This window comes from Monodelphis domestica, chromosome 4 (genome assembly GCF_027887165.1).
Source record: "Monodelphis domestica isolate mMonDom1 chromosome 4, mMonDom1.pri, whole genome shotgun sequence".
Lineage (NCBI taxonomy): Eukaryota > Metazoa > Chordata > Mammalia > Didelphimorphia > Didelphidae > Monodelphis > Monodelphis domestica.
The window spans coordinates 184,323,228-184,339,508 of record NC_077230.1 but is presented as its reverse complement, the minus strand read 5'-3'; the positions used below and the strand labels follow the sequence as shown (position 1 = coordinate 184,339,508).

Here is a 16,281-nt window from a genome sequence, read left to right as displayed (position 1 = left end):
TTCGTAGGCAAGAATAACCAGACATTTTAAGTGATGCTCTTCAAGACTTTAAAATAGCAGTGGCTGCTTTAGAGCAAACAAAGTCAGTCTGTGAGCATCTCTGTATCTTCTAGTCAAGAGAATAATATTTTCTTGTGAACAGAATTGGTCTCCAAAAGAATGTGAGGAGTGTGAATATGGATGTGGATGTGTGTGGGTGTGGGGCTGTGTGTGTGTGTGTGTGTGTGTGTGAGGCAGCTTTTGAGGAGGGACATCTGTGTAGAATATGGATTGGAGATGCTAGAGAGAGTTGGTGGAATGTTTGCTTTATCTTGGTAAACTGCATGTTGGAGTAATTTGTTAAGTATTTATTCAATCTCCAAATGGGAAAAACAGGGGTAAGGCTAGTCCCAAAATGAGATTCTGTAATTTTGAGACAGTATCTATCCCAGGATCTTCCTAAATTCTACCTGACTTCTGGATGAAGTTTAAGTCTCTCTATGTTGAGTCACTTGAGTGGAAAAGCTTTTTTTTTGCCTTAGTAAATGCAACAAGTACAGTCATAGAAAGGTTTGCAAATAAAAGCCCATTTTTAAAAAAAGGCAGGTGTAAGTGAAAGATATAAGGGAAGAAGATCCCAAGTTCTATAAATAGAGTTTTTCAAGAAAAAAAATTTTTTAATCCTTACCAATATTGTATGTTGGTTCTAAGGCAGAAGAACAGTAAGGGCTAGTCAATGGGGGTTAAATAATTTGCCCAGTGTCACAAAGCTAGGAAATGTCTACATCCAAATTTGAACCCAGGACCTTACATCTCTGGGCCTGGCTCTCAATCCACTGAGCCACCCAGCTGCCCCCTAAAAAATTATTGATGCTTTTTGCCGCATAGTCATTTTTCTATAAATTTCAATTATTCCTTGCCCCATCCCAATAACATTTAATTCAATTCTTTATAAGTAAACATAGGAAATCTGGAATTGACAGGGTAACCCACATTCTGAACATGTAGTCCCCCACCATGCTAATGAGATGGAATGTGTTTCCTTATTTGAACACAATGTTTTTTCCTAAAGTCTTCATAGTTTACATCTGAAGTATTTGTTTTCAGTCATCAGCATTTAGGGCCCAATTCAAATGAAGAAAAACAGGTTTTTATACCTCATACAAAGATTCCAGGAAAATATTAGGCTTTGAAAGTTTCATTTTCATAATGAGGCTATTTTGCAACAAGGTTAATTTTCTTTATGACCAATGAATGTGCTCTTGAGTGGTCAATCAGGATCTGAGAAGGGGAGTCCAAGCTTACCATAAGTGCTTGGTGAACTGAATTACTAAAATACTGACTGGATTTTTCAATACTATATTCAATCTTTCCCCTCAAAATGTAAAGCTATGAGTACTCAAATGCATGTACTTATGCAAATATGTATGAGAAGTAAAGAGAAAAAAGTGTGAGGATTAAACTCTTCAGCCAAAAGAATAGGAACTACCTGAGGGAGCTAGAAAACCTGGGCTAAAGGATCATTTTGAGAGCATTTAGTTCTTATCTCTCAATATTTTCTAGACCATGAGAGGAAATATATGTTTCTTATCTCATATAGAAAAGTACAGCTAAACATACTTTAAGAGACTATTCTGAATGAATCTGTAATAACTCACAGGTTATGGAAGACAGTATCCACAATGGATTCTTAGATTTTCAAATACTTCTCTATCTCTGTTCTCAAAGATAGAATGTACCTTTGAATCAAGAGACCACTTTTATACTCTACTACATTCTCACAGAATTTAAATTTTCCTATTCCCTTCCTCTCTTCAATAGGAACTATTTGTTCATTTCCAGTAATGATTTATATCCCTCATTTTTTGTAGCTGGCTCAGTTAAGTGACACTGGATCTTTGGTCAGAGGCCAGAGGTTTCTTTCAACATTTTAAATTCTAGTCTTTGTCCAGATTATACATATATATATATATATATATATATATATATATATATATATATTGAATTGCCTCTAACTTAATTTTCGGCAAACATGGTTACTTAAGAGATAATAAAATTCATCTTCCATTATGTCACCAATTCAGTTATAAAAGAAGGTTTAATAGAAACTGAACAAGTGAAAGCATGTCCCATATTTGAGTAAGAGATTATTAGCAATAAAGAGTAGAGAAGGATATTTAACCCATCAGAAAGGAAAAAAGGAATATATGATTTTTGAGGGGGAAAGGGGGATTGTATTTATGCCCTCTATCAGATGCTTCTTTCAGTCTGGTTTTTCCAGGGAAAACAGAGACACTTGTAGGTTGAGGAAATAAGTCAGCTTTTAATCTAATTCTTTGGGACTTTACTCTAGAGAATTAGAAGGTAATATAGCAAAAGAAAAGGAAAATGGATAATGGTAGGATTAGTAAACTCAAGTACAAGCCATAGAGTTTTCAGTCTACCATTTTAGACCTGAAGTAAATTACCTATACTTAGATAATTACTCACAAATTTGTTTCTAAAATCACAAAACAAAGCCCCTCAAAAAGTGCCTTCTTCTAGACCTTGCCTTCTTTAGAACTTTCCTCTGATTAATCTTATTTATGTGACTGCTTAATTTTATATTTTATTAGTTCTTTTAAAAATTACCTACTCCTACATTTTTTGCTTTTGCTGATATGACTTTGGTTCTAGTCCTGGCTATGTGACCTTGTTACCAACTAATTTGTCTTAGGTTATAATTTTGTCATTTGCAAAATTATGGGCTTGGACTAAATCAGTTGTTTTTTCTTTTTCTTTTTTCATTTTATCCCCCCTCCCCCATTACATGTAAAAACAATTTCCAATATTTTAAAAAGAATTTTTAGCATTGAATTCTCTCCCTCCTTCCCTCTCTTCTCCTGCTCTTGCTGAGATGGTAAGCAATATAATACAGAATTTACATGTGCAATCATGTAAACCATTTTTCAATATTAATCTTTTGTGGAAGGAAACTTGAACAAAAAAATTAATAAGGAAAGTGGAAAAAGTTTGCTTTGGTCTGCACTCAGACCTCACCAGTTCTTTGTCTGGAAGCATATGGCATTTTTTATCCCAAGTCCTTTTGGATTGTTTTGGGTCATTGTATTGCTAAGAATAGCTAAGTTATGTACAATTGTTCATTATACAAATATTTCTGTCACTGTGTGCAATGTTCTGCTTACTTCACACTGCTTCAGTTCATGTAAGTCTTTCCAGGTTTTTCTGAGCTCCTCCTGCTTGTCATTTCTTACAACATAATAGTATTCCATTATAACGATAGTATAATTTACTCAGCCATTCCACAATTGATAGGTAGCTCCCCACTTTCCAATTCTTTTTCCCCACAAAAAAAGCTGCTAAAAATATTTTTGTACATTTAGGTTCTTCCCTTTTTTTATTTTTTATTTCTTTGTGATACAAACCTAGTGATGGCATTGCTGGGTCAAAGGGCGTACACTTAAACCAGTGGTTTCAAAGGCATATTAAAACAGGGACCACTAAACCATACATAAGGATCCTCAGGAGTCAGATATTTACTAGTTTTAAAATGTAATATTATCCATGTCTTTTTGTATTTTTTAAATATTTTCCTAATTATATTTTAATATAGTTCGAACTGTTCTCAAGAGGGTGGTGAGCCTCATTTAGTGGGTCTTATGTTTGACACCTTTGGACAAGACAATCTCTAAGGTTTCTCTCAACTCCATAAAATGTTAATATCATAATTAATATCTCAATAAAGGTATGTTATTTGAATGACAGGCTGTTTTCATGTTGTTAAACTGTTTCACCAACATAGATTTGTGCTTCTTAGTTAAGTTTTCAACACGTGCAGAGATATCATCATTTTAATTTGTGCCCTGCCCATAATATCCTAAACTCTAAATAGAATTATCACCAAATACTCAGCAGACCTAGTGAATAGAGATTCAACTCATGATTTCAAGTTATTACTTGCAATCTTCTCAGGTGAATCTTTTTCTCAGTAATCTATGTTTTCCCCAGTATTGCTTCTATGAAAGACATTCAAACCACCTAAGTTACCCTCAGAAAAACAAACACTTTCCCTGGTTACAGCTCAGAACATCAGGGCCAACAGTATCTTAAGTCTTTCCCCATCTAATTTTTTTTTCCCATGAGGTAGTGATTTTTTTCCTCTAGAGAAAAAAAAAACAACAGAATAATGGGACATAGCATCAGAGCTGACATTGAATTAGAAGTTTATTTTACCAGGCAGTGAGAGCTCTCTAGGATGCCCCTTTTCTTTTTATTCCAGTAGAAAATGAAGATGTTTAAAAAAAAGAATATTGTGTTCCTTCTTTTTACTTTAAAAAAAGTCAGAATTTAAGCTCATAGAGAGCTAAAAAGGAAGAAGAAAGTCATTGAATCCAACTCCTACATTTTAAAGGAGAGGAAAGTGAACTTGCTCAAAGTCACAAAGGTTGTGCAAGGCAGAGAAGAGATTTGAGCATAGTTCATCTGATTCCATATTCATAATGCATTGTGCTTCTTGTACCTATAATAGTATGTTAATTCAACTCACCACACCATAGGAATATGTATCACATGTTTCAGAAACTGGAAGACTCTGGATAACTTCTGGGGCCATCCATGGAAAAGTGCCTACTAAGGACATATGTGTTGTATGGTTATGGAACCGTGAGGCACCAAAATCACAGATCTGGGAAAACACAAATCAACTTTGTATTTGTTTCTGACCATGTAGCAGTTAACGAGATTCTTAAATTCCATATTTTAACAAAAATATTCCTACCTTTAATACTCCATCAGCAGCTATAACAACTACAAGTAAAAAGAAAAAAAGGAGAATAATGTGACTATCAGTCTCATCTTTATAAAGTAGCTTATTATTGCTGAAAAACCTTAAATTTTTGTGTTCTTTATTAGTACTCATAACCTCAAGTTATTTAGTTTGACAACCAACTGTTGTCAATTGGATTGACAAAAAAAAGAGAAAATAGTAAGGACGTAATAAAGATTTGCAAAGGAAAAGTGGCCTTGGTTTATAAACTAATGTGCAGAAGTGAAAAGTCTATGAAATATTTTCTTCAGCAGATAATGGCACTACCCAGTTTAAAAAAAAGAAAAGAAAAGAAAAAAGTACCAGATAGCAGTTAAAATCTGGTCTTGGTTCTGCCAGTATCTACTTTGTGTGACTTTGAAGATGTCATTAACTGTTCCATGCCTAATTGTTCTCATCCATAAATTATATTTTTTTTTCATGTTGTACATGTGATACAGTCTGGTTAGACTAGGTCCCTTATCCTGGAGCAAGGAGGAAAGAGGGAGACAGAAATAGCTAAAATGACTAATGAGCCCCTAAGTACAGTCTTTAATACCAAAGGAATGAACACTATCCCTTTTGCTCATCCCTCTCTAGCCTACTCATTACCAGTGTACTCAAAGGTGTCTAGGATTTGCTTATTCTAGATTGGTAGATTTGTAAAAGGTTCCAACTTTTTGGTCTCATGAGCATAAAATAATCCTAAGCATTTCTGGCTATCAAGCAGGCTTCGCTTCTGGGCCATGGTTGTTGGTTGTTTTTTTTTTCCCCTAATACTAATTATTTCTTTTCTTAGAACCAGAATTTACACTGAGACCCAGGAGACAGAGTCGGATTGGGTAATATAGCCTTATATCCTTTCATGTATTTACTGAAGACTCACTTATATCATTAATAATACTTATAGTTAGAACTGCTGAGGGTAAGGCTTTGTTTCATGTGATCCTGGACCAGATTAGATAAACAATTTTTCCCCAAATAAATTTTGAGCTATAGAAGAGCTTATGTAATATTCCTCTTTGTATTTCTTAGAACTATTCTCTGTATTTTATGTATCATAAGGATTCAATATATTTACTATTATTGATGAGGACAATGATAAAATCTCTACAACCTACCTTCCTAATATATCCCCAAATAAATCAAATGAGATTAAGAACAGATTAAATGTAATAATATAAAGCTGAAAAACTAAAATCACTATATAAAGACCATTTGATGTAGGCAAAGAACTTCATTACTCCAAAGAAAGATTTGTTTTATCAATAAAAGTATATTCTCAAACATATACTAAAACAATTCAAGCACAAAGAAGATGAATAACTTTTTAATATTATGAAAAAATTTAAACATCCATTGGAATACTTAGTATAATCCCTTTTACTGAGAAATTTTTATGGAACTTCAGAAAAATCATGAGGTTCCCACATATTTAATTCTTGACATATTCATAACTCTCTCCAGAGAAATCTATTCAAATTAATTTGCCAGGGGATAAGGCATGTATTGTACAAAGGCATTATTAGCTGGATAGTTCTGGTATGATGATCACCAGTGAAATGATTAGCAGTGTTGACCTTTAAATGGCCATAATTAGTCTTCAAAGTTAATATGCTATTAAGATGAATGGAAGCTCAAGCCTCACCTTGTGCTACTATTTTAGCCTTGACTCAGACTTAATGATATACCAATAGGCTGTTTTTTTTTTTTAATAATCAAAGCTTACCTCACATTCAAATTGGAAGAATTTGCCCAGATTTCTATAGAGACATTATATCTCGAGGAATACAGTCAAAATATTCAGGAAGATCTAGAGGTTAAATTCAATTTTGATGCACAAAGTACATTATTTTAAACTAAGCTTTTGAAAACAGGAAGTTGCCAGCTTGACCAGTGTTCTTTCTTCTGTTCTTATTTCTGCTTTGGTGGAACCTTTTAATTATTTATATATCCATTCTTAAACAATGCACATTTCAGTATGAATGATGTCTACATTTCAGACAACTTTTAAATGGTATTACGAATGTTTCACTGTTGTAGCTAAAAATAGGGATACAATGAGCTTTATTTTTCTTACAGATCAACATTAGTAAGTTGAAAGCATCAGATGACTTATGGACAAGAGTTTTTCCCCCCTTAAGTAACCAAGAAGTCAAATAAAAAGGGAAGAGTTCAAATACCTTGATTTGTTGGCAATCCCAAGTATATCCTAAAAATTTTGAGGTCATAACAATGCTTTAAAAGTCTGATATTTTCCCTTGGAGTCAAGACAACTTGATAATCATTTATTTTAGGCAAAAAACTATAAACAAAATTTAAAAACCCAACCTACTCTTATGTTTTAGCAGGCACCTAAGATCACTTGGAATAATGAAAAGTTAATGGTCATCTGAAACAGCTAGTGGATTATGGAGCTTGACCATAAAGTGGCAGCTACTACCATAGTCTTTGTCCTATTTTTAACTTTTATATGTTTCTAGATGGGAGAACAGTGTGATTGGAGATCATTAGTACCTTCTCCTCAAGGGACCCTCCTCTGCCTCATTCCACATTCAACCACATGAACACTTGTCCAAGCAAGATATCTCATCATCCACTTAGAATTCTAAAGGTTATAGGGAAAATAATAGTCTTAATTCTTCTGACATGGAAGAAACACTTAGAAGAGAGCTTTTGATGTAACATGGAAACTTTTTTTAATAGAAAACCACCAACTTCAGTTAGTTCTGCTTAACTACAAAATAATACCAAATCGTTTATCATCAGAAAGATTTTAAATGATGCAGAGGTATCCAAGTGTGAATTCTTCAAGCCATTTACATCATGACTTTGCTCATACAAGGTATGAGTGGCTCAAAGAAAAACTAAAACCAAATAATCTAAGAGAAACAGAAAATTTCAAATAAGAATGAGTTAAAAAGCCAAAAGCTAAGCTTCCAAAATGGGATAAGAAGATTAAAAGTACATGGGTACTTTACCATTTCTTGACTTGAGATCTCTGTGAATCACCTTGACTGGAGCTTCCATATGTAAATAGTGCATTCCTATTTATTGGAGAAGGGGAAAAAAGGGATCACCAATGTCAGCTTCACAACATTGTGTCAGTACCACATTGCTTCTTTAAACATCAATGAAACAGCACAAATCAGATTTTTGCACCTTGTTAATCTATGATTGATTGTATGGAGAGAGGAAATTATGGCACACTTACATTGGTGCACTTTGATCTGTTATATGTTAGGTAATGATAATGATTAAAGATGATGTCTAGGAGCACTTCATTTGTGTGTGTGTGTGTGTGTGTGTGTGTGTGTGTGTGTGTGTGTGTGTGTTTGTGTTTTGGATGAATCTAAGACTCTTATCAAAGTAATTAGTCAAAAGTGTGACCAAGGTTAAGTATCCCAAGGCATTCTATATCCCAGTATCAGCTATTCAAAGGTGCTAAGTATAAACTGGGGAATCTATCCTGAGACAAGTAGTATTGGTAGCTAGAGTTCTGGAACTGAAGTCTGGAGAAACCTGAATTTTAATTTGACCTCTAATTTATTTAAGTTACAATGGGCAAATCAGGGTAACTTTATCTTTCTGGGCCTCAGTTCCCTCATCTGTTAAAGGGAAATGATAATACCTACAGTTCTTGACTCAGGATTGCTGTAAATTTACAATGAAAATGTATATAAAGAACTTTGAAAACCTTAAAGTATCTAATACACATGTCTACTACTATTGCTTATTGTTACAAATAATCAATGTCCTTAATGTTTAGAAAAACCAGTTTGTTGGTAGAATTTTTAAGGTTTCATCTAGCTCTATGGAGCCATCTATATCCAGTCAGGATTTCCTTTGTTGATATTCATTACATCTGGGCATTTAGAGAGAAGAGTAAGGATTCATAAGCTATGATTTATAATGCAAGTTGATGATGCTTAGACAGAAATGTATCCTATATAATAGATATAAAGTATTTTTTTTATTTTCCCAAAGGTTTAGTCTCTGAAGAAATTTATATTTAAATCTGAACAAAATTCTGTTATATATTTGTGCAAAAATAAAGTTTATTAACTCTGTAAATTCAACACATAATTAATAAATGAAATTTTGCCATTAAGGAATCAACTTTGTGTGGAAAAGCCCAGATTTTCAAGAGAGATTTTTTTTTGTTCTGTTGCTGCCTACATTTACATACTGTCTATATCCACAGTATATAAGTGCTCTGATGGATGTGCTATTTTTGCAAAATGCAAATATAAAAATAGAAGAAAAATTCCTTCCCCCATATTTAAGCAATTCAAATTTTCCCTTCATGTAAAGAGGAGAAAAAAGAAACTCAAGGAATACTTCCCTTCTTATACAATTGCTCAAATGCGTATATACCAATAAATAGTGCTTGGTTAATTTTGAAAACAATGAACATTTCAATTCTATAAAATTGTTTTTGGGTACTTTTACTATTCTTTCCCAATATTGATGTTTTTGCCAGGAATTATTTTTATAACAATAAAGGACAATTAAAACCAAATGGCATCATGTATATAATAATAAATAAATAAATAACTTTGTAAACCTTAATAGTCAACTATTTTATTGTTAAAATCTATTTAATTAAATATCTAAAAGCTACAGAGAGAATGAATTCTCAAACAGAACTAAATTGACAAACAAGTAAAAAACAAGTTAAGAAAAAGGTTAGCAATTCAAATGTTCTAAACAAAGAAGAAATTATGATAAGGAAGTCTCTCTTACAAATTACAAATGTGAACTTCACTGTGCAGGTCCTCCCCTCCCCCATTTTTCAAATGAAACATTTGAATGGAATGTTGAATATTTGCTGAGTGAATACGATACTTTTAATACTCTCAAGTTGTTAAAATGAAATATCTACAATTAGAATGCATTTCAAATCTTTCTCATTGAATTTGTTGCTTCGCTTTCTTTTGCTATTATTCTCTATTAAAATATGAATTTATGAAAAAAAACTATGCTGACAATCATTACTGATAAAGATTTCTGAAAAAATTTGTCAAGCAAAATTTTTTCAAATACTACAAAAGACAGACACATTTGTGATGGTGGTTACTTCTGAATTATGTTATATTTCATAGAGAATATGATACTAAATATAAATATGGTCATCATCATCATGATAGATAGCATTCCTAGAAAAGCTCTATAATTCTAGTGACTCCGTGAACTTCATTTTTGCATAGTATAACGTTATGACTGAAAGTTTGAAATCTTGAGCAAGAGTTTGATATCTAAATTTTATGGAAATGACAACAAATGCAGTATATTGTAAAATGTAAAACCTATCTATAGAAATAATTATGGTAAATAACATCAGTAATCAATCACATTAAATTATATTTAGTGTTATAGAATCAATGTTTACTATGCAAGTTCTTTGCTTTTTTTTATACAATCTGTACTCTTTTTTTCTTTCTTCTTTTAAAAAAATGCAACACAGGGCAGCTAGGTGACTCAGTGAATTGAGAGCTGGGCCTAGAGATGGAAGGTCCTGGGTTCAAATCTAGCTTCAGATACTTCCTAGCTGTGAACCCTAGGCAAGTCACTTAACACCTATTCCCAACCCTCATCACTCTTTTGCCTTAGAACCAATACATAGTATTGATTCTAAGATGAAAGGTGAGGGTTTTAAAAAATGCAACAAATTTGAAGATGAAATAATACCTTCTATAGGATCATATTAGTTTTGGTGAAGATTTTGATGTGTCCTTTGAGAGGACTTTTGTGGAAACTAAAGGCTTTTTCCTCTTTTTAGAGAATTGATCCATAGATGTCTAGTTTGCTGCCCTCTTTTCTCATTTGTAAATTTCCCTGTAACAAGTGTAAATGTTCAAGATCAAGTTGTTGGTCTATCTTTAAAACATAAAGCCTTTCTGCTTTCTTAAACTGTTATCTTATCAGAGAAATACAAGGTACCCAAATCCTTTAAAATGTATGAGAATTCTCACTTGTGCTGAGTTTTTCATCTTTTGGTCTCTCACCACCTCAAAGTACTGAAAATTCTTAAAGCCTTTGGCAGGAATGATGGTCAGATTCAAAGGCCCACAATGTTTGATCCTGAAGGTATAAAATAAGTCTTTTCCATCTAAGCTGCAAATCCTACCTGTTTCCATATAATAGCAGACTAAAGCCATGACTGTACTACTATTACTCCCCCCGACCCCTTAGTTTTTAGGGAAATAATATTACTTTCTTTTATAGCAATAATGTGACTTTAAAGTATCAGAGTTGATTCTCTCTCCAAGACATATTGCAGTTTATGGATTTAAATAAGACAGAAGTCATTATAGTGAGTTATTCCAACAACACCACTATTTTTGGGGACATTTTTGGAATTTTGAAGGGGAAATGCCTTGAGAACCAAGTTATAGACATGTATTGCTTTACAATCATAGGACACATTGAATCAGCAAGATTCTTGGACATCAATGCTTAGTACAAGCCCGGTTCATAGTAGGCAATTACAAAATGTTTATTGACTCACAGATGACTATAATTTTGCATATGAGGAATCTGAGGTCAGGAGAGGTGAAATAATATGTATAAAATCACACAAGTTACTGAAGAGTAGAGTTGAAATTGGAACTCATGCCCCCTGACTCCAAATCCAGTGATCTTTTAACTGCCTCTTCCTCTTCCCTTTTGGTTTTCTTAGTTTTTCTTCCTTCCACTGTTGCCAATGTACCCAGAGGATCCCCTAGAGAAGTGATATTGCTAGCTTGGAGCCAAATGACCTCTATAAATAGTTTATGGGTTGAAATAGGGACTGTTCTGGGACAGCCAGAAGCTTGTAGCTATCTTCATACTCAGGAGAAGTTTTTCAAGATGTAGAATGATCAGATGTATTTGTGTGCACTATATAGAACTGAATGAATCCTGTAAACCCAAATCTAGAAAAATCCAGTGGCAGAAAGGGGAAGCCTTCATGTTTACAATGCTGCCATTTATAGGTTATAGGCTAAATGGGATGATCCTTGTTACAGCAGGATTTCTAATAACATTCTTTTATCTTTGCTAAAAATAAGCCATGCCCTTTGTGATAGCATATGAATCCATAGAAAGGTGACTGTGATAGTACAACAAAATACCTTGAAAAGGATTAAATTCTGAAAGAGATCATGAGGGGTTTTTGTGTTGCTTGTTTATGCAACTGTGTTGAAACCATTTCCAAGAACATTATCTTATAGTCTGAGTCCTGAATAGAATAATTCCAATAGGAATATATTGTTTTTTATAATCGATCTAACTTACCAATCAAAACAAGGTGGGACTTGCTCCCTTTCCTGAATATGAAACATCATTAAATATTATTTTATACAGATGCATACAGAAATCTACTTTAAATAATGACAATAATTCACATTAATGTGGTTCTTTATAACAAGCACATTAAGTAAAGCAAATATTATTGTTCCCATTTTACAGACAAAGAAACCAAAATGTAAGTGAGTTCTCCAAAACCACAGAGCTATGAAGTACTGAGGGAAGATTCAAGCTCTTTTTGGTTCCTAATCTTATATTTCTCCATTATGCCTTTGGATAAGCTACATAGAGTTAATTGCTCCAGGAAAATTTGGACATTGGCTTCCTAGGAGTTGCTGGAATACAAATGTAACTATCAGCCTTCATTATTTAGGTCAAGTTGTTTCCAGAGCAACTTGGATAGTTATAAATAAAACTCTAAAAGGTTCACAGTTGTGAAAATGGAAAAAAAAAAGATAAAAATAAATGGAATTTGAATTACTTCAGAAAGAATTAGATTGTACTTGAATTTATGAGGAAAAAAAAGGATTAGACATTTTATTGGCTAGTATTCTGGGGATTTTGTAGGTTAAAAATATTTAATTTCCAAGAGTGATTTCCAAGACTGTATTAAATATAAAATGAAATCTGAATTGTTTTTATATGGCAGCATGGATAAGACATTTTTAAAAGTGATTTCTATTTTTAACATATGCCATGTATACAAAATGGGCAGAACTAATCCAAGATAAATCAGTTGGGCCCGAGTATAAACTAAGTCTTACAGAACAATGGTATTATGGTCTCTCCATCTAATATGTCAAGAAGTTAGAGTGGTAAAATGGTCAATTACCCTGTCATATGAGGCTGGGATACACTGACTTTGTTGGTGCTGGTTCGAGAGAAAAGGAGGAAAGTAAATGGGGACATACAGAAAGGAAAAATAGAGTGAAAAATAAGAGAGGAGAGGGAGGGAAGGTGAGAAAAGGAACTAAAAAAGTAGGAGAGAGTGGAAATGAAGGAAAAAGCAGAAGATAATAAATTTAAATTTTCTCATAGGAATCAGTTGAGTATCAGTATATTCATTCTAGAAAAGGAAAAGCATTTAATGCTATATTACACTAGGACATGAGGCATTCTACTTCGAGAAAAGCATATTTCCTCTTTATGTTCCTATTTCAGGACAGGTTTAAAAAAAACTTATTCTTACCTTTAGCCACATCAGTGGCCCAAGTCATAATATGTTCCATATCCATTTCTTCACTTCTATTACTGTTTATGTAATCATATAATGATCCTAGAGAAGCATATTCTGAAAAAAAAGATATGCATATTAGAAACCACAGATGATCTTCTAAACTTAAATCTGATGATTCAGAAATGAGCCTTGAAATCCATATATATATATAAAAGTAGAGGGGGCAGCTGGGTGGCTCAGTGGATTGAGAGTCAGGCCTAGAGATGGGAGGTCCTGGGTTCAAATCTGACCTCAGACACTTCCCAGCTGTGTGACCCTGGGCAAGTCACTTGACCCCCATTGCCTAGCCCTTACCACTCTTCTGTCTTGGAACCGATACACAGTATTGACTCCAAGATGGAAGGTAAGGGTTTAAATTTTTAAAAAAAGTAGAACTGAACCCTATAGTAAAATGATTTAATTAAAGACTTCATAGGTCTAATAGGAAATTTATAACTTACTATGCTAAAGTTTCTAAAGATTAAGGGTATGCTTAAAATTCGTTATTACAGATTTTTCACAATACATTTTTATCAATTAACAATCAAGGAGGAAAAATCTGTTATATAGAAAGAAGACCTGAGTTCAAATCCAGTCTCACATACTGTGATTCTTGGCAAGTCATTTAACCCTTTTATGCATTAGTTTCCTCATTTGTAAAATGATCTGGAGAAGGAAATGGCAAGCTACTTCAGAGTTTGTCAGCCAAGACTCAAATGGGATTCTGAAGAGCAGACACATCTGAAACAAGTGAAGAGCAACAAATTATTGGTTTTCTAAATGTGAGATTTCCCCCCGCAGTGGACACATTTCTAGAGAAACTGAATCATTTCAATATTGATATTCTCTCTATACATGAAACCAGAAGACAAATGGAAATTGTAGCTAAATGGAAGAATATCTCACAGATCCTTTTGAAGAGACAAATAAAGGAATTGGTGGGGTTGATTTTAATCAGGCTTCAGGAAACAGCAACATTATTTCAAAAAAAAATCTAGTAATATGATTTTTATCATCTCCTATGAAAACACTCGATGAAAATTGCATTTTATGAGCCAAATCTTCTGCAGAACAAGGAGGCAGAAAAATCCTAAAAAGAATTTAATAGGAACCCTGAATTTTAATTAACTTATACTTTGATACTCAGTGACTTCAGTACATAAGAGAATATAGAAGAGCTTGGAAAAAAATGTATTGGAAAATATGGCTGAGTAATATAATAGAGACCAAAGGCTCATAGACTAAAGAGAAGTTTCACACATATTTCTTCTTTGCAGTGTTGTGAGGTTCTGGGTATAGCAAGAACCAGCTAATATCATATCAAGTGAAAATGACCATATCTTAACTTACAGGAGACAATCTGAATTACTAGTAAGGGAGTGTTTTCCAATATGTTTTCTATGTATATAACATCTAATTGTAATAAAAGGTAAATATTAATAGGAATTAGAAAAAAAGATAAAAATATGAAGATAGAGTATGTAACTAAAGCAATTCTAAACTGACCTATTTAAACAACCTATGTTGAAAAATGGGAAATGGATAAAATAATAGATATCAATATAAATTGACCATTTATGAAGGAAACTTAACCAGATAACTAGAAGAGCTGAGAGACCTCCTCAGCTAGGAAAACTTTCATTTTCTTGCCAAGTGAAGAGATGTGGTAACATAAGATTAAAATATAAATATATTTATAATGGAAGAAGACTTAGCAGTACTGTCTCATACAAGAGTAAGTGACTATAGAAGAACAGGCAAGTTTACCAAAATGTTACAAGTAACTCAGGCCAGATAATGCTAAGAGCATGAAATGGGGGATAAACAAACAGATAAAATATATAAAAGGTCAATTAAGATGATTATAAGAAACTGTTCTCTTTATCAATAACAATTAATTTACTGCATTTGGGCTCTAAGAACTAACTGCTTGAAAAATTATAAATATTATTAAGAAAACAAAGACAGGAAGAATAAATGGACTAGTACAAGTTACACAAAGGTCTGTAATGAAGATATTATAAGAAGTGGAGACTATCAAATGACTGGAAAAGATTTTAAAAGAATTATAAAAACTAGTGGAAAAAGAGATTGAGATAAATAACAATTGACTCATTTGCTTACTTTTTCATCCTTATTAAACATTTATGAATATAATCTACAAACAGATTGAGGGCATCTCTGAGAATATATAGAATTTCCTTTGAATTTGCTTGGGTTTTTAATTACTAAATCTTTTTTTTTTTCATGTAACAAGCATTTGTTTTTCTTCCTCTCACATCATTTCCCCCATGGGGGGAAAAAGTAAAATAAAGCTCTTACAACAAATACACAATCAAGAAAAACAACTTGGTTAATGTATAAAAATGTATAAGTTTTACTCTATATATTTAGTCCATCCCCTCGTCAGGAAGTGGATAGCATTCTTTATCATCAGTTCTCTGGAATTATGGTTGTATGGAGGAAATGCACCTAATCTTTTTGCTATGGGTGTGGGGAAAAACTCCTCTCAGAAATAATAACCTTAGAGGTCAAAGATATGTACCCTGCAGGGCTGTAAAAATGAAGACAAATTCTCAGTCTGATTCCATCTCAAAGAGAGGTTTCTACTATTTTAAGCCTTTGGTGCCACCTAGATGTTTTTGATGGTCTCGTGAAATTAACTATAAACACCTTTATGAGAAAAAACTGGATCTGGGGTGTGCAACATCAAAGTTACTCCAATATTAATATATTCTCCTACTTACCCAAATCTATTGCTATTGATCTGTCTCCCAAGTAAAGAAAGTGGCTAGCCTCACTGATTGGTTTCTTTTGCTGCCTGTCCTAAAGCTATATTTGTTTTTCAGTAATGCCAGACTCTTTGTGACACTATTTGGGTTTTCTTGGCAAAAATACTGGAGTCGTTTGCCATTTCCTTGTTCAGCTCATTTTACAATTAAGGAAACTGAGGCTAACAGGGTTCAGTGACTTGCCGAGGGTCATATAGTTA

The 16,281-nt window shown here is 33.1% G+C and overlaps 1 protein-coding gene across 3 annotated transcripts in view; it reads right to left on the bottom strand.

The window, feature by feature from the left end:
* Positions 1 to 16,281, bottom strand: part of MAP3K20 (mitogen-activated protein kinase kinase kinase 20) — a 219,745-nt gene that overhangs the window by 91,215 nt on the left and 112,249 nt on the right. For all 3 annotated transcript variants that reach the window (XM_007494388.3, XM_056794010.1, XM_001368122.4), the window contains exons 4-7: positions 13,263 to 13,364; positions 7,765 to 7,830; positions 4,757 to 4,785; positions 4,526 to 4,663 (exon numbers count right to left, since the gene is read on the bottom strand). In XM_007494388.3, the coding sequence (XP_007494450.1) occupies positions 4,526 to 4,663; positions 4,757 to 4,785; positions 7,765 to 7,830; positions 13,263 to 13,364 (335 nt within the window). The remainder of the gene's footprint in view (positions 1 to 4,525; positions 4,664 to 4,756; positions 4,786 to 7,764; positions 7,831 to 13,262; positions 13,365 to 16,281) is intronic.